Source organism: Medicago truncatula, chromosome 2 (genome assembly GCF_003473485.1).
Source record: "Medicago truncatula cultivar Jemalong A17 chromosome 2, MtrunA17r5.0-ANR, whole genome shotgun sequence".
Lineage (NCBI taxonomy): Eukaryota > Viridiplantae > Streptophyta > Magnoliopsida > Fabales > Fabaceae > Medicago > Medicago truncatula.
In genome coordinates, this window is record NC_053043.1 from 28,379,476 (window position 1) to 28,397,531 (window position 18,056).

The following is an 18,056-nucleotide window of genomic DNA, read 5'->3' on the forward strand; positions in this document are numbered from 1 at the left end:
TGATGATTGAGAGACAAAATATGTCTCCCACAAGTCAGAAGCTTGGCACGGCCCGTGCTAGCCTTGGCACGGCCGTGCCACCCTCCAGAGTGCCTTTTGCTGCTTTTGCTTAGATTTTAAGCTACTCTATTTTTAGCCCAAATGTAATAGCTTAGATTTTAAGTCGATCAAATGCTATAAATAGAGTAGCCATCCATCACAAATATTCATCTTTACTTGGAATTCAATAAGTGACAATTGCTTTTCTAATTAAAGTTCTTTTCTTTTCCTTTATTTTCTTGTCATTACTTTTATGCTTTCTCTCTTCTCCCCCATGTCTACGATGAACATGAGTGAGTAGACTTCTCCTTGTCTTGGGATTGTTGGATAAGTCTAAATGACATAATCCTAATCAAACCAAACTCTAAGCCTTAATCTTATGTAACCCTAATTTCTTATCTGAATTCACCGTCTTAACATGGATCAACCATTATCAAACTGTGGAAACGAAAGTGGAGGGTTTGATAATTGTTTATCCATTATTCCAAATATCAATTCATAAAACGAAAGTGGAGCTTTGATATTCGAGCAAGTGAATTCGGACAAGGATTGCAAAGTCAGCGAAATAGGCTTTGCAATCTTTGAGACATATAGTTTCGATCTTCAAGGGAACTAATAACAATCAAGTCAGCGAAATAGGCTTGGTTGTTAGAGGAACCAAAATCTAATAGTAATCAAGTCAGCGAAATAGGCTTGGTTGCTAGAGGAACATAAGAGAAACTGTCTTGAGAAATTAGGTCTAACATAACATTATAAGCTTATAGTTTTGGTTTGAGAAGGACTTGTCATTTAGAGGAAACCAACGATCCCAAGGCTCTTTTTATTATTATTATTATCTTTCAAACGCTTGAAAACCCCCAACTTACAATTCTCTTCTCTCTTCTAATCATCTCTAAAAAGTTAATTGAATTGAACTACTCCCTGTCGGAACGATACTCTTTTATACTACTTCGGTAAAACCGTGCACTTGCGGTTTTATCTCATCATAAAGCTAATGTGGTTGCAGATGCTTTAAGCAGGAAGACGTTGCACATGTTTGCTATGATGGTAAAGGAGTTTGAGTTGCTTGAACAACTCAAAGACTTGAGTCTTGTTTGTGAGCTGCCACCTCAGTTGGGTATGCTAAAGATTAATAGTGATTTCTTGAATAGTATTAGAGAAGCCCAGAATGTTGATGTCAAGTGTGTGGATTTAATGGTTACTAGTAATGAAACTGAAGATCGTGACTTCAAGGTTGACGATTAGGGTGTGTTGAGGTTCAGAGGAAGAATTTGCATTCCTGATAGTGATGAGTTGAAAAAGTTGATTTTCGAAGAAAGTCACAGAAGTAGCTTAAGTATTCATTTAGGAGCTACAAAGATGTATTATGACCTGAAGAGATTGTTTTGGTGGTCTGGGTTGAAACATGATGTTGCTCAGTTTGTTTATGCATGTTTGACTTGTCAGAAGTCTAAGGTTGAGCATCAGAAGCCTGCAGGGTTGTTGACACCGTTAGATGTGCCAGAGTGAAAGTGGGATAGCATTTCCATGGATTTTGTGACGAGTTTACTGAATACTCCGAGAGGGCATGATGCCATTTGGGTTGTTGTCGATAGGTTGACGAAGTCGGCACATTTTATTCCGATCAATATTAGTTTTCTGGTAGCTCAATTGGCTGAGATTTATATTCATAATATTATGAAGTTACATGGTGTTTCATCGAGTATTGTGTCGGATAGAGATCCGAGGTTCACTTCAAGGTTTTGGAAGAGTTTGCAAGATGCCTTGGGTTCAAAGTTGAGGTTGAGTTCGGCTTATCGTCCGCAAACAGATGGTCAGTCGGAGAGAACGATTCAATCGTTAGAGGATCTGCTGAGAGTGTGTGTACTCGAGCAAGGTGGAGCTTGGGATAGTCATCTACCGTTGATAGAGTTCATGTACAACAATAGTTACCATTCGAGTATTGGTATGGAACCGTTCGAAGCTTTGTATGGTCGGAGGTGCAGGACTCCTCTATGTTGGTTTGAGTCAAGAGAAAATGTGGTGTTGGGACCAGATTTAGTTCATCAGACTACGAAGAAAGTCAAGATGATAAGAGAAAAGATGAAAGCGTCGCAGAGTCGACAGAAAAGTTACCATGACAAGCGTAGGAAGGCCCTTGAGTTTCAAGAGGGAGATCATGTGTTTCTGAGAATCATTCCTATGACGGGTGTAGGTCGTGCGTTGAAGTCTAAGAAGTTGACTCCGAAGTTATTGGTCCGTATCAGATATCTGAGAGGGTTGGAACAGTGGCATACAGAGTGGGTTTGATACCACATCTTTCGAATTTGCATGATGTATTTCATGTGTCGCAACTTCGGAAGTATGTAGCGGATCCTTCGCATGTTATTCCGAGAGATGATGTGCAGGTTAGAGACAACCTTACTGTTGAGACCTTAACGTTGAGAATCGAAGACCGTGAGGTGAAGAAGTTAAGAAGCAAGGATATACCTCTAATGAAGGTTGTTTGGGGAGGAGTAACTAGTGAAAGTTTGACTTGGGAGCTTGAGAGTAAGATGCGAGAGTCTTATCCCGAGTTGTTTGCTTGTGGTAATATTTCGAGGACGAAATTCTCCAAGTTGGGGAGAGTTGTAACGCCCTAGTCGTTATTTTAATTATTTATGATTTATTTAGAGTATTTTATATGATTTTAAATAATTATTGTCGAATTATGTGGTGTGTTATATTTTATGATATGATTTATTGTAGTATTTAATAGTTTTAGTGAGAATTATTATTATTTTGGAATTTGGGGATTAAATTAGAATTAATAGAATTAAGAGGGAGTTAAATAAAATAAAGGGGAGTTAAGTTAGGAGTTAGGAAAGGGAAAGGTTAGAAGCAGTTTTCCGTACAAACAAGTTTTGGGAGAAAAACCAAGAACAAGGGAGAAGAGCCAAGAGAACTAGAATTCTGTAGAGTTGGTCATCTGATTTAAGGTAAGGGTGAGGTTTACTTTCAATAGTATAGATTGTAATTCTGATTTTGGTTTAACATGTTTCTGGTAGAAATTGGGAATTTGGGTCTAGGTTTGATTCTTTGATTTTTGGGTGAATTGAGTGTAGGAATCATTGTTTTAGTGTTAGAAATAAGTTCTAGTTGCATACAACATTTCATTACACTTCTGTAAACTGTTTTGGGGAGTGAAATTGAGGAAATTGGGATTTTTGGAAAAAACCTGCATTCTGCTCGTACAGACATTCATCGCTCGCCTCAGCGAGTAGCCTGTCTCGCGTTGCGAGTGAACAACTTCATGGCTCGCCTTGCGAGAAGAACCACTCGCCATGGTGAGTAAGTGAGTGAGAGATCTTGATTTTCAAATTGTTGTTATAAGGTATAAGTTGGATAGTTTTGAGTGCCTGAATGTTTTTAGAGAGGACTAGGATAATTTCTAGATTTAAAAGATGAATAGGGAGCTTAAAAATGAAGATTTAGTGAGGAAAATGTCACAACTCCCGAGAGCACCCTTTTTCTCGTTCGCCTCGTACTCGTCACGGCGAGTAACCCCTATTTCTGAGTTCGCCATAGCGAGCAGATGTGCTCGCGAGGCGAGTTGCCCGGTACCTGAAGCTGTTTGCTATGTTTTGAATAGAAATGAATGAACTTGATGTAAGAGCATGATTATAAGTAATTGTGTTTTTTTCTGGAGCTGTTGAATATCATGATGATTTGTTGATGACTGTGTTGCATATTTATATTTAAATAAATTATACATGTTTGTACTTGCCGAAAAGTACAATAAGGGATTCTAGGGTTAAGAATCGTCTATTAGGGTTTAGACTGATTATTCGATGCCCGAGAGTCTTCTCAAGGGTGGTATTTATAGCCTTGTATGGGCTTGGATTTCGGTTGCTTAGTCTCCAAGTAATAGGGGTATTTATGTATTTTGGGGCGGTTTCTAGAAGATTCTAGAGATTATTGAGGCGGCGCCGTGGGTAGTGCGCACCCGAGGCCCTAGGGCTTCTTTTAAGGGTTTTAAGGCCTTCTTGAGGGGTCTAAAAGCCCTTTTGAAAGTCCTTCAGGTCCTTAGGAATATTATGACGGTCCACAGCCCCCAAGCACAAGTCTTGGTACAAGGCGTGGTGCTTTTAGAGCTTATGAATCCTTTAGACAAATTATGAAATTTCAGGAGGGTGACACCCTTTAGGAGGGCGTGGTCCTTACGAAGAGTGCTTGAGACCCTCCCGAGGGCTTTTAAGCTTTTAAAATATAATGACGGTCCACAGCCCCCAAACACAAGTCTTGGTACAAGGCGTGGTGCTTTTAGAGCTCATGACGTCTTATGGATTTTTTATTTGATTAGGGCGAGATAGCTTCTAATAATGATCATCTAATGGTCCATATTTCGCGACCTTTATCATTCGGATATCGTGTCATTTATCCTGCTTGATCTTTCACACGTGCCTAACATCCACTCAATTTGCGCGTTTTCCTGAGGAATCAAAGTTCCTTTTTCCTTTTTTAAAAAGAGAGGAAAACCTCTTCCTTTTTTTCCGTATATCCATGGTAGTAATTAGGGAATGTGATGAGAGAGGGAGAGAACTACCTCCTTCGAATCCTTTAGACAGGCAAAAGTTGAGATTAGAATGCTTGAAACATGCCACTCGAAAAAATGGTTTAATCGATTGGGAGGTGTATGATTCTAGTTACTTTAGTCATATGAATTTCTCCGATATATCTAGCGAGAGTGACTGTAGCGAATCTGATGATAGTAACTGTGTTTTATTATATTCAACCTCAGGAGATAGTTTTGGAAAAGAAATTGTCGCTATTTCTTCTTCGAAAATGGTTCGTGGAAAGGGTATTCAGCTTGCATGTCAGGAATCTGATACCGAATGTTTTTCAGATGACGTGCAACAGTATGAGTCTGTGTATAACGATCAGGCGAAGGTTAAATTTTTTAGGAGTAAGCTTTCGGTTTCGTCCACTAAAAGAGAGGAAGATATTGTCTTGGCGCCTTGCCCTGCTGGCGAGAAAGTGTGTACTATGCACCCAAAGGGAGTAAAGGAGATTTTCCATATGTACGGCGCCGTGTTGGAGGAGTTTGGGGTAAAAATCCCTTTTACCCTGATGTGATCCTAAGATGTTCTCCCTTTACAAGAATAATAAAGTCATTATGGAATAAAAGAATCAAATTATTTTTGGTTCAAATTGTTATTTTCGTAGGTCATTATGTATCTGTATTGTATTCATCATATTTAGAGCTCTACAACTCCGATTGAGGTGATCTTTAAAGCGTTCGAAAGGGTACAAATTCATCTACATTTCATATGTTTGACTCAGAAGCAAAATCGGCAGATATCATGGTGTAAAATGGGATTAAACTGGAGGACGTGATTAAATGAAGGAGCTGAAGCAAAAGAGCTGAAACACAATTAATTTGAGTAGTTGAAGAGCATAATGTGGAGGAGAGAGGATGCTGAAAATTGTCCAAAAGTAACAGCCATGAGTGTGTAACTTTGAGAATTGATTCAGCCATCAAAACCAATAAATTTGTAACATTTCCTTGCAATAATTAGCCACATAAGAGTTATTTCATTAATCTTGATATAACTGTAAGCTTTTCAGCATTCTAGCCTAGTACCTATATAAAGGGGGCGAAAATAATGAACAAGAAGTAGAATTTTGACCCTTATCAAGTGGTATTCAGAGCACGGTTTCGTTTGGAAAAAAAATTGTTTCCATTTGGAAATCCCTTTCCATTGTTACCATTTCTTTTCTTCATATTAATCTCTATGATTCTAGAAAAAAAATGGAAAGATATAGTGACAAAAATATCAAAGTTCCATTTTTTCAAGAGACCCGGTTGCATATTTAGAGTGGGAAACAAAAATTGAACAATTTTTTCAATGTAAAACTTACTCGAATGTTCAAAAAGTGCAGGTTGCATCTCTTGAATTTAAAGAATATGCATTGTTGTGTTGGGATCAAACTATCAAGGAAAGAAGGAGGTATGGAGATCCACCGATTGAAACTTGGGAAGAAATGAAAACAATGATGAGGAGGCGTTATGCACCTTCTTATCATCTTAGAGAAATTCAAAGAAAGAAGGTGGAAAAGATGAAAGGAGAAAAAATATTGCAAAGAGAAAGGGAAAGTGAAAAAAGAAAGAAGGAAATGATGGCAATAATTGATAGAGGAATGGCTGATATCTCTAAAATACTAGAGGGAAATCTCCTTGAAAAAGAGAGTCTCATTGTAAAGGAAACTCACAAAGAAGAATGTGAAAAGTAAAGAGAAGAGACAAAAGAAAGTGATGAAAAAGAAGTAGAGGAGAAAGGAGAAGAAAAGGAGAATGAGATGGAAAAGGAAGAGAAAAATGTTGAGAAGTTTTGGCCTACTATTACATTAGTACCTTCTTCTAAATTGGTTTGTGTTTTCAAATGTTGGGATTCTTCTTCTAATATTATTCAATTGCCTAACATTTCTTTATGTCATGAAGGAAACAAAGAGAATGAAGAAACTTTTTCTCAACAGGTGGAAGGAAATTATGAGATTTGGAACGATGATCATGTCCATAAATCAAAAGTGGATGAAAAGAAAACAAATTCTTCCAATAAAAGTGAAGTGCTCTTTAAATTTAAAGTTACATGTGATGGATTCAATATAATTGTTTTTGACCCAGGAGGTATTCAAGCTATAAATTCGAGGTCGAATTCTCTTGAAGAGGGAGAGTATGATGTGATCCTAAGATGTTCTCCCTTTACAAGAATAATAAAGTTATTATGGAATAAAAGAATCAAATTATTTTTGGTTCAAATTGTTATTTTCGTAGGTCATTATGTATCTGTCTTGTATTCATCATATCTAGAGCTCTGCAACCCCGATTGAGGTGATCTTTAAAGCGTTAGAAAGGGTACAAATTCATCTACATTTCATATGTTGGACTCAGAAGCAAAATCGGCATATATCATGGTGTAAAATGGGATTAAACTGGAGTACGTGATTAAATGAAGGAGCTGAAGCAAAAGAGCTGAAACACAATTAATTTGAGTAGTTGAAGAGCATAATGTGGAGGAGAGAGGACGCTGAAAATTGTCCAAAAGTAACAGCCATGAGTGTGTAACTTTGAGAATTGATTCAGCCATCAAAACCAATAAATTTGTAACATTTCCTTACAATAATTAGCCACATAAGAGTTATTTCATTAATCTTGATATAACTGTAAGCTTTTCAGCATTCTAGCCTATTACCTATATAAAGGGGGCGAAAATAATGAATAAGAAGTAGAATTTTGATAAAAAAAATACACTTTGTGTGATGTGAAGCTTTGCTTCTTTTTGGTTCTGGATTGAACCATGCATTGATCTTATCAAGAAACCACGTTTCTTGTGGCGATCCTCTACCAAATTAAACATCTTCTTTGGATTGGGAATTTGTTTGGTTACCAATTTCTGCCTATTTCCATCATTCTTTAACCTTAATATCCAAATATCCTTCATTATTCACAAATATACAAAATTCAAAATTACAACCATTTTTGACCCTTATCATACCCTATTTCAAATGGATGTTCTACGCCTACTTAACGTCGCCCCTACTCAGATTCATCCTAACAGTTGGGCGTTCATTCGCGGTTTCGAGATTCTATGCGACGCTTTAGAAATGATTCCCTCCGCCGGAGTCTTTTTTCATTTTTATGGAACGACAGGAGTGGATAAAGGTTCCTGGGTTCCTATTAGCGCACATCATGGGAAACAACTTTTTCCTCCCTTTGCTTCTAATTTTAAAAGGGACTGGAAAAGAGTTTTTTGAGAGTCCAAGGGTCGAAAGATTCTTCAGTGAGTGTTGCTAGTGTTGCGGGCGAGGTGAGGTTTCCCTTAGGATGGACTGCTAATCCTTTGGTTGTCTCAGGCTATAATTATCAAAAAATGACCCCTTATAAACAAGGTGTAGTTGGCTTTTTAGATCGGACGCTTCACACAGACATCCGAAAACTTTTAAACAAAGAAGGGGATTCGGAGGACCTTGAATTATATTTTCGTGAGTTTCGATGATTGACATGTTTATTCTTTCTATTGTACAGTGCCAATGCTGCCTTTATCTGGGAAAGAGAGGAGGAAGTACCTTGAAGCTCTTAAAGAAAAACATGCATCCGGTGAACACATAGCGAGCGACCCTGTTGGCGTGATCCTTCGCAAAGGGACGAAGAAGCGGGAACTTGTTGCTAATGTTGAATCCGCCGAAGGCGAGGTAAATGATTTGACCCTCTCTCCTTCGAAGAAGAAAACAAAATCAGGGTAGAAAGCGGGCGAGAAGACTCTGACGGTGGAGGCGGATGCTGCTTTTGAAGCCTCATTCTGGCATCGAGACTTCAATTATCGCCGCTATATGGAAAATCATATTCCTTTTTCAGCAGTGGATAAAGATGCTACTTTTCATGGTAAATTTGATGAATTGGTGCAGGACGCGGGAACCAGCGCTCTTCGAACCTTGCTGTATATTCAATCCATGGAGAAAAAATACGAAGCTTTAGAAAAAGAGTTTCAAGATTCTGTAAAAGATGTGGAAAAATTCAAACATAAAGTTACAGCTTTCGAAGAGAGGGTGGAAGGACTCTTGAAGGATAAGGCCGCGCTTGAAAAGGTGGTTGCTGATGCGGAAAAATTAAAAATTGACTGGCAGGCGAAAAAGAGTGACCTTGAAACTCAAAATCGCAAGCTAAAAGATGGGTTGAACAAATCTCAAGCTGAGGTTGAAGATGAAAAGATGGCTTTGGCCGGATTTTTTGAAGACGGTTTTCAAAGAGCGAAATCGCAGGCGTTACATTTCTATCCAGACCTGGATTTGTCAAGTTTGAATTCTTTGAAGATTGTTCAGGATGGCGAGCTAGTGGACGAGCCGTGAACGCATTTAGTAGTGTTTAATTTTTTGGTCGCCTATTTATCTTGACTTTTGCATTCTTTGCTGTTGAGGGCGTTTTTAATTTGTAATGCCTGTTCCTGTAGGCGAATACTTATCTATTCTGATAGACAACTTATGTTTTAATTATAATAGTTTCTTGGAAACTGTCTTGTTTTACTTTATCACCTTTTTCTTGAATGCGTTCTTTGAACCAGATGTTTAGAATTCAACAAAGGTTTTTTGTCGTTTATGTTCTATTTTGAACAAATTTTGCAGATGACTTTAAATCATAAATGTCTTTACGACTATGAGTTTTTACGGGATGCCGAGTTCAGAGCCTATAAAAGGTTGACCCAGTTTGGGCGTCCTCTCGATAGCCTTCTTTTTATCGGGACGCCGAGTGCAGAGCCTATAAAAGGTTGACCCAGTTTGGGCGTCCTCTCGATAATCTTCTTTTCTGCAAATTTTATAAAGTAAAAAATGAAGATAAAAAACAGAGTTGTGGAAGAATTTAGGGTGCCTCATTAAAAACCCTGCCCTTGCAGGGGAAAAAGAGTGCTCCCTTAAAAACTTTTATTCATTCATAATAATAAACTTGTCCAGAGTCATAACTTTGAAAGAAAAGAAAAAAAAATAATCAAAGTACTTTAACTGTAATAATGATGCAAATTAATGGCATTCCAAGATCTGGGAATCGGAGTTCCGTCAAGTTCTTCCAACTTATAAGCCCCGTGCTGCAGCCGTTCTCTCACTCTATAAGGCCCTTCCCAGTTTGGCAGTAATTTCCCTATTCTGGTTGGGGCGACGACTTGCTTTAGAACTAGGACGCCCTCCTTCATGCTTCAAGGGATAACCTTTGAGTTATATCGCCGAGCTGCTCTCTGTTTGGTCGCGAACTCCCTGATGTGTGCCACTTCTCTTATCTCATCGATCATGTCAATAGTGCACTAGATACCTACCTCATTAGCTTCCTCTGAGAAGTTATCCCGCCGCCACGTTGGGGTGTCAATTTCAACTGGAAGCATAGCATCGGCACCGTAGACCATAGTGAATGGCGTTTCCCCAGTAGTGGAATGCGGGGTCGTATGATATGACCATAGTACCTGTACTTAATGATTCATCCGAAATGTTTGCTTCATCATTTATTGTTAGTATAAAAATATTTTGAAAAACAACTTTAGTTTTTAGAATTACCTCGTGTAACTGTTCCGCCCAAAGCCCTTTAGCCTCCTCAAGTTTTTTCTTGATGCCGTTAACTATTACCTTGTTGGCTGACTCTGCCTGCCCATTAGCTTGGGGGTGAATCACTGAAACGAATTTTGTTTCGATCCCTAGCTGTTTGCAAAAATTCACGACTTTAGAACTAGCGAATTGTGTCCCGTTGTCTGTTACTATATGCTTTGGGAGACCAAAACGGCAGATGATCCTCTTCCAATAAAATTTGAGGACTCGCTCCGCTGTTATCCTTGAAACTGCCTCTACTTACACCCATTTTGTAAAATAATCCACGCCTACAATGAGGAATTTTAGTTGTCCTAGTGCTTGAGGGAAAGGTCCAACGATGTCAACACCCCACTTATGAAAAGGCCAAGGGGAAAAAACAGATGTGAGCTCATTGGCTGGTGCGTTCTTCTTGTCGGAGAATCATTGGCACTTGTCACACTTCTTAAAAAATTCAGAGCAATCTTGCACCATTTTCGGCCAATAGTAACCCGCCCGTAATAGTTTAGCTGCCAAAGATCACCCACCAATATGACTTCCGCAAACTCCCTCATGTACTTCTAGTAGCACCAGATCCGTCTCTTTCTCTCCCAAGCATCGAAGCAATGGTGTAGCTCTCCCTCCTCTATACAGCTTTCCTGCAATTATAGTGAACTTGGTCGCCCTCTTTCTAATTAGCTGGGATTCCTCTTCGTTCTTTGTGATGAAAGAACCCATCAGATATTTTAAGATTGGAGTCATCCATCCCTCTAGCTCTGGGCTAATGTTTAACACCGACTTTTCTTCAGTACTGGGTGCGGATATTACTTCTTGAATTACTGTTCGGTTATTCTCGGGCTTTTTGGTACTAGCCAATTTTGCTAGTAAATCCGCGCGTGAATTCAACTCTTTGGGGATGTACACAGCTTTGAAAAAATGAAAACTTTTGGCTAAATTTTGCACTCTTACCAGGTATTTGGAAAGCTATTGATCCTTGGTTTGATATTCCCCCGAAATTTGATTGGTCATTAGTTGGGAATCGCTTCGTGCTCTAAGGTTTTCTGCACCCATCTCTTGTGCCAAAATCATTCCAGCTATCAGGGCTTCATACTCTGCTTGATTGTTACTGGCTTTAAAATCAAATCTCAGAGATTGTTCTATGAGTAAGTCGCCAGGACCTTCTAAAATAATACCAGCCCCACTCCCTTTTAAATTTGAAGAGCCATCCACTGACAACAACCATACATGAGGGGCGACTTCTTGGACAGGGGAAGTGAATTCGACCATAAAATCCGCTAGAACTTCTGATTTAATGCTATTACGTGGGGCAAACTGAATGTCATATTCTTAAAGCTCAACTGACCATGAAACCATCCTTCCCGCTAAATCCAGTTTGTCAAGGATCTGCTTTACTAGGTAATTTGTTCTGATGACCACCTTGTGACTCTGGAAGTATGGGCGCAGTTTTCTGGCGGTTGTTACGACGGCCAGAGATAACTTTTCAATTTTTTGATATCGCAACTCAGCCCCTTTGAGAACTCGGCTAACAAAATACATTGGCTTCTCTCTTTCCTCTGAATCTTCGACAAGTATAGAACTCATGCCGTTTTCTGAAACCGAGAGGTACAGAGATAAAACCGCCCCTTGGATAGGACGATGTAATATAGGTGGTGTGGTCAGGAAACTTTTGATTTTTTGAAATGGATCATCACATTCTTGAGTCCATTCAAACTTTTCCTTCTTTTTAATCGTACCGAAGAAAGCAAAAGCCTTATCTCCTGCGCAATAGAGGAATCTTGACAGAGCTGCTAACCTTCCCGTCGATTGTTGTACTTCTTTAATACTGCATGGGTTTCTCATGTTGATGATCGCTTGACACTTATCCGGGTTAGCTTCAATACCCTTTCTAGTTAGAAGAAAACCCAGGAATTTTCCAGCTTGTACTCCGAATGTACATTTGGCGAGGTTAAGGCGCATATTGAATTTTTGGATCTGCTGAAAGATTTCTCTTAAATCTGTCGCGTGATGTCCTCCTTCTGATGTTTTGACCACAAGATCGTCAATGTATACTTCTAAGGTCTTTCCAATCTGTTTGCTAAATATGGTATCCACAGATCGTTCGAAAGTCTCCCCCGCATTTCGCAAGCCAAATGACATAACCTGATAATGATAGTTCTTCTGATTGGTCATGAAAGATGTTTTAGGGGCGTCCAAAGGATCCATTCTGATCTAATTGTATCCAGAGTATGCATCCATGAAACTGAGGATTTTGTATCCGGACGCATTATCAATTAAGTGATCTATGTTTGGCAGGGGATACGGATCTTTGGGACACGCCATATTGATGTCTGTGTAGTCAACACACATCCTCCATTTTCCTTAAGCTTTTTTGACGAGAGCGGTGTTTACTAACCACGTTGGATATTTAATTTCGCTAATGAAGTGTGCCTCTTGTAATTTTTTAACCTCTTCATCCACTGCCTTCCTTTTTTCTTCCCCCATCTTACGCTTTTTCTGAACCACTGGCTTAACAGAAGGCCTGACTGCCAAATGATGACAAGCTACCTCAATATCAATACCGGGCATATCTGATGGCCCCCAAGCGAATAAATCAACATTTTCCCGCAGGAGTTGTACTAGACTTTCCTCTTCAAATTTTTCAAGGGAGGTACCTATCTTAGTGACTTGGTGCGGAAGCGGCCTAATGATGATATCTTTCACGGCTTCGATAGGTTCTATTCGTTCTTGCTGATATTCTTCACGGGGATCAAGATCAACAACCTTAACTTCGAGTTCCTCACTCCTCTTGACTTTCAACTTGAGGCTGGCGTGATAGCATTCACGTGCTACTTTTTGATCACCATGCAACGTGCCTCCTCGCCCATCATCAAGTGGGTACTTCATCAATAGATGTTTGGTGGATACAAAGGCATCTAAAAGGTTGATGGAAGGGCGACCAATGATCACATTATACGAGCTAGGAGAATTTATTACCAAATATCTTATTTTTATTGACTTTTGTTGGTCTCCTGACCCGAAAATGGTTTTTAGGGTAATATATCCCCGTACGTGCACCTTTTCGCCAGTGAAACCGGAAGGGGTTCCTTTAAATGGCTGAAGTTGTTCCTCATTTAAACCCATTTTGCTGAAAGCGTCATAATACAAAACGTCTGCAGAGCTTCCTGTATCCACAAGTACTCTCTTAATTTCCCAGTTAAGCTACTGAACAGAGACGACTAGTGGATCGTCGTCATGAGGGATTACTTGCTCGAAATCTTTTGAAGAAAAAGTGATATCCGGGCATTTTTCCGAGGATGATGCCAAATTGTCTCCCAAAAGAATTACCTGGCGAGCATACTTCTTTCTTGAATTGCTTGATTCCCCGCCCCCAGCAAAACCTCCTGAAATAGTGTGCAACATGTGTTTAGGCTCGGGGTTGGGCTTGTCATGTTGTTTCTCATTGTTACTCCTCTCTTTACTGTATCCCCGTAGCTTCCCGCTCTGGATGAGCTTTTCAATTTCTCTTTTCAGATGGACGCATTCATCTGTATCGAGGCCCTCTATCATATGGTACTTACACCACGCATCTCGGTTGTGCCCCATAAACCTGCCTCGAGCCGCCGGAGCGGGCGGGATGATTTTCCATTCGAGCACCTCTTTGAGGACCCTTTCAGGGCGAGTGTTCAATGGAGTGAAGTGCTCGGGAGCGTAACAGAGTTGACTCCTTTCATATGGTTTTTTGAATGCTCATCTGTCTCTGATGGATGGAATATAAGGGTTCATGCGTTCTGCTCCTGAGTTTCTTTTTCATTGGCATCCCTGGCTCTCTTATCGGCGTTGCTTTCCTCTCCTTTCACATAGCATTCAGCACGAGCGATTACTTCTTCCATTGAATCAACTGGTTTTTGTGCGAGCGACTCATTAAATTGTCCAGCGCGTAAACCATTCTTAAAAGCGCCAACGAAGACTTCCTGGTTGGGGTTGGAAACTTTAATTGTTGAGCCGTTGAAGCGAGCAAGATATTCTCTCAGTGATTCATTATGTCCTTGACGAACATTGAACAAGCTAGTTAACAAAACCTTACGGTGGCGGCTTCCAGAAAACTGTTGGGTGAATTTTTTTACCAAGTCCTGATAACCAATAATGGAAAAGCGAGGAAGGCTCATGTACCAACGTAAAGCTGCATCAGCAAAGGTACCTGTATTAGCCCGATTTTTAGCTAGATTTAATTTAATTACTTTTATTATGTGTTTGTGTGTGATTAATTGTGCTTTTGTGTATTTTATTGTCATCGGGTGCATTTACATGGATTACCGTATTAGAAGGGTATTTTGGTCATTTGGCGGGTAAGGGTAAAATGGTAATTTTGGTGAGAATTATTTTAATATTTAGTGAGAACCCTTATTTTACTAAGTTATCAGTGTGGTGATTAGTTTTTACCGTTAGTGACCGTTGGTTATATTTTACCGTTGTTAGTTATTACCGTTGAGTGTATAGAAACTTTTTAGAATTATGTTAGAATGGGTTAAGCCCATTAGAATTTAGAGTTGAGCCCATCAAGGGAGATAACATTAGGGTTGTCATAGAAAATATCATTCACTTCACAAAATATTTTCCTAGAGAGAAAGAGAGAGGTAGAGAGAGAAAGAGGTGAAGAGAAGAACAAGAGTTTTGAAGGGAAAGCTTGAGGAATCAATTGGGGTAAGCTAGGAGCTGAATTGAAGCAAGGGTTAGGATTAATCATCTTCAAAGGTAAGGGGGTTAGTTATTATCATAATCATGTACAATTTTGCATTTTCTCATGTTGTATGAAAATGGGTTGATGCACAATTCTTGCTAAATCGTGCTCTTGCTGTGATGTTATGTCTGTATGCATGAATTGATGATAATTATATGATTGTTAGTGAAATTACATGTTGAAATATGTAAAAATGATAAGTTATGAAGATTGTGCTCAATTGGTGAATTTTCCTAAGTTGTTGATAATTTGAGATTGGATTCTTGTTCAATTAATGTTATGAATGTTGTTTGATGTTATGATTGATGAATAATTGCTTGAGTTTGCATATTCATGGATTGATGATGAAAATTTGAATTGTGTTGGTGTTTTGGTGAAAATGAAGAGTTAGCTCAATTGTTAAGTGTTTTCAAGTGTGATTGTGTATTTGTGAGTCTTTTTACTCATATTGACCTATAAACATGTTCTGGAAACACATTTTGGGATTGGGGAATTTTGAGTGATAAGGGTCCCAAACCCGTAACTTTTCTGCAAACCTGTGAAGGTTCGCTTAGAGGTTCGCTTAAGCGACTTGGTAAGCGAACATTCATAGTCTTTTCTGGGTTCAGTTCGCTTAGGCGAACTGTAAGCGAGCAAGTAACTTGTTCGCTTAAGCGAACCAGGTGGTCGCTTCAGCGAACTGCTCCAGTTTCAGCCACTTTGATCTTTTGTTCCGGGTCATTGGGGGCCAATCGAGTTTTCTTAAATGATGTCTAAAACATGTTTAACCACTGTTAATCCTCCAAAACCTACTGGAACAACGATTGCTTGCATATACTTGGAATTTTTGAAATGAGTCTTAACCTGTGAAATTTTGAGAATTCCAAACTTTGTCGAAAAATAAATTTTGTAATCTAATAAGGCTTGCAAGTGAACCTATAGCTCATATAGACTTAGGTGATGCTTGCAAGGGTGGTCAATATCTTAATCAAAGTAAAAATGATATTTTGGGCGGGAAATGAAAGGTTGAGAAAATGGGATTCTTCCATGAACTTAAGTTGTGCTTGGGTTAGTGTTGATGATCCGAAGACGACTTAACTTCATGTATACATTATTGATTAAGATTGGTTAATGGTTTTCAACTTGTCTATGTTGTTTCGTTTCAAGTTGGTACGGTGAATTGTTCATATGGTTAAGTGAAATTGTGTGAATGATATTGTTGATTGTTGATAATCAAGTTGTTTATGTGATGATGAATACTATGATTTAATTGTGTGTGGACATGTTTCCTTGGTAATGCAATGTTGTGGAGATAATCAATATAATTGGGTGTTGTCCTATATATTGAGGTTGAGATTGTGAATTGTTGTCGCATTATCGAGTCCTTATACATGTCTGTGCATCATAGTCGATGTTGTTGTAAAAGAGTTCGGCTCTTTTACTTCGGAGATTATGTAAGGAGTGACCCCTTACATGCAATGTTGACTTGTCCATCGGAGGTGACGACCTTTTGGAGATTTGGTACCACATGCATTTATGTGTCAATAAGTGCATATCATAGCATGAGTCTTATGTGAAATATGTGATTGGTGATGAAATGAGATGAATGATTATTGAATGGATAATTGTTCAATGATTGATGTTTGTGAATGAATATTTATGTTTGCAATGTAAGTATCTATGCATGACTAATATTATTCAAATACATGATATTTCATGATTTAATTGTTATTTGAATTATGATAATGTAATACTTACCCCCAGTGGTTTTAACCGCCTACTTGCCTGTATGGGTGAGTAGACGTTGTGCAGGAGTTGTGCTTGGTGGATATCGAGAGCTTTCTTCGATATCGGTGTTTAGATGTTTAGTCGGCTCTGATCTAGGCTTAGTTGTGTCGGTCTAGATTATCTTTTACTTTGGTTTTTGTTATGTTTTGAGATGACCCGTTTGTTGGGATTTTGATGCATCTATGTTAATGTAATTTATTTATTCATAACATGTATATTTGAATTTACTCTGGTTTATATTCCGCTGCGACTGTTGAAGCTTATATACATGTTTATTGGTTTTTGAATTTTGAATGTGGCGTAGCCTCTATTTCTTAAATAAATGTATTATTCGCATGTTTAATTGCTTAAATAGAAATAGGAGTGTTACAAGTTGGTATCAGAGCCGTGGTCAGTCTTATCTGGACTAATGTTTGTTGTTTTTCCCTGTTGTGTGCGAATGGTAGTTTAGTACCTTCGGCACTTGCTTTGTTGTGCTGTTTTCTTATCGGTTAGTGGTTTGTGTTAGTCTGGCAGGGGAATGTATCTTTGGTTGCGGAGGATCAGTTGGTTGTGGTGTGTGCTAAGTGTCCTGTTAATTTCGGTAATGTTGATTTTAGTTGAATCTTGTGTGTCTTCCATTGAAGCATATGGATGTGATTTTTGGTATGGATTGGTTGTTAGCTTTTGGGGTTAGCATTAATTGTTTGACTAAGAGTGTGACTTTTTCTAAGCCGGTAGAAGAGTTAGATAAGAAGTTTTTGACCGTAGAGCAAGTGAAGAAGTCTTTAGATGGTGAAGCTTGTGTGTTTATGATGTTTGCATCCTTGAAGGTTAATGGTGAGAAAGGAGCTAGTGATTTGCCGGTAGTGCAAGATTTTCCCGAAGTTTTTCCAGAGGATATTACCGAGTTACCGCCGGAGAGGGAAGTTGAGTTCGCAATTGATTTGGTACCAGGCACGAGTCCTATTTCGATTGCGCCGTATCGGATGTCTGCATCAGAGTTGGGTGAATTAAAGAAACAGTTGGAAGAGTTGCTTAAGAAGCAGTTTATTAGACCGAGTGTTTCGCCATGGGGTGCTCCAGTGTTGTTAGTTAAGAAGAAAGATGGAAGCATGAGGTTGTGTGTGGATTATCGGCAGTTGAACAAGGTGACGATTAAGAATCGGTATCCACTTCCAAGGATTGATGATTTGATGGATCAGCTAGTTGGTGCAGAGGTGTTTAGTAAGATTGATTTGAGATCAGGATATCATCAGATTAGAGTAAAGGCGGAAGATATATCCAAAACCGCGTTCCGAACGAGGTATGGACACTATGAGTATTCTGTGATGCCATTTGGAGTATCTAATGCGCCAGGTGTCTTTATGGAATACATGAATAGAATATTTCATCCTTATCTGGACCGTTTTGTGGTGGTGTTCATAGATGATATTTTGGTGTATTCAAAGTCTGAGGAAGAGCATGCTGA

At 39.0% G+C, this 18,056-nt stretch overlaps 1 protein-coding gene across 1 annotated transcript; it reads right to left on the bottom strand.

Moving 5' to 3' along the window:
• Positions 1-12,480: 12,480 nt before the first annotated feature.
• Positions 12,481-13,242, bottom strand: LOC112418210 (uncharacterized). The gene has a single exon (XM_024774509.1). The coding sequence runs from the start codon at positions 13,240-13,242 to the stop codon at positions 12,481-12,483; it is 762 nt and encodes a 253-aa protein (XP_024630277.1).
• Between the last annotated feature and the right edge of the window lie 4,814 nt (positions 13,243-18,056).

Bases quoted from the DNA above. Each gene is read 5' to 3' on its own strand.
- LOC112418210 (XM_024774509.1), bottom strand. From the start codon at position 13,242: ATGGGTTTAAATGAGGAACAACTTCAGCCATTTAAAGGAACCCCTTCC.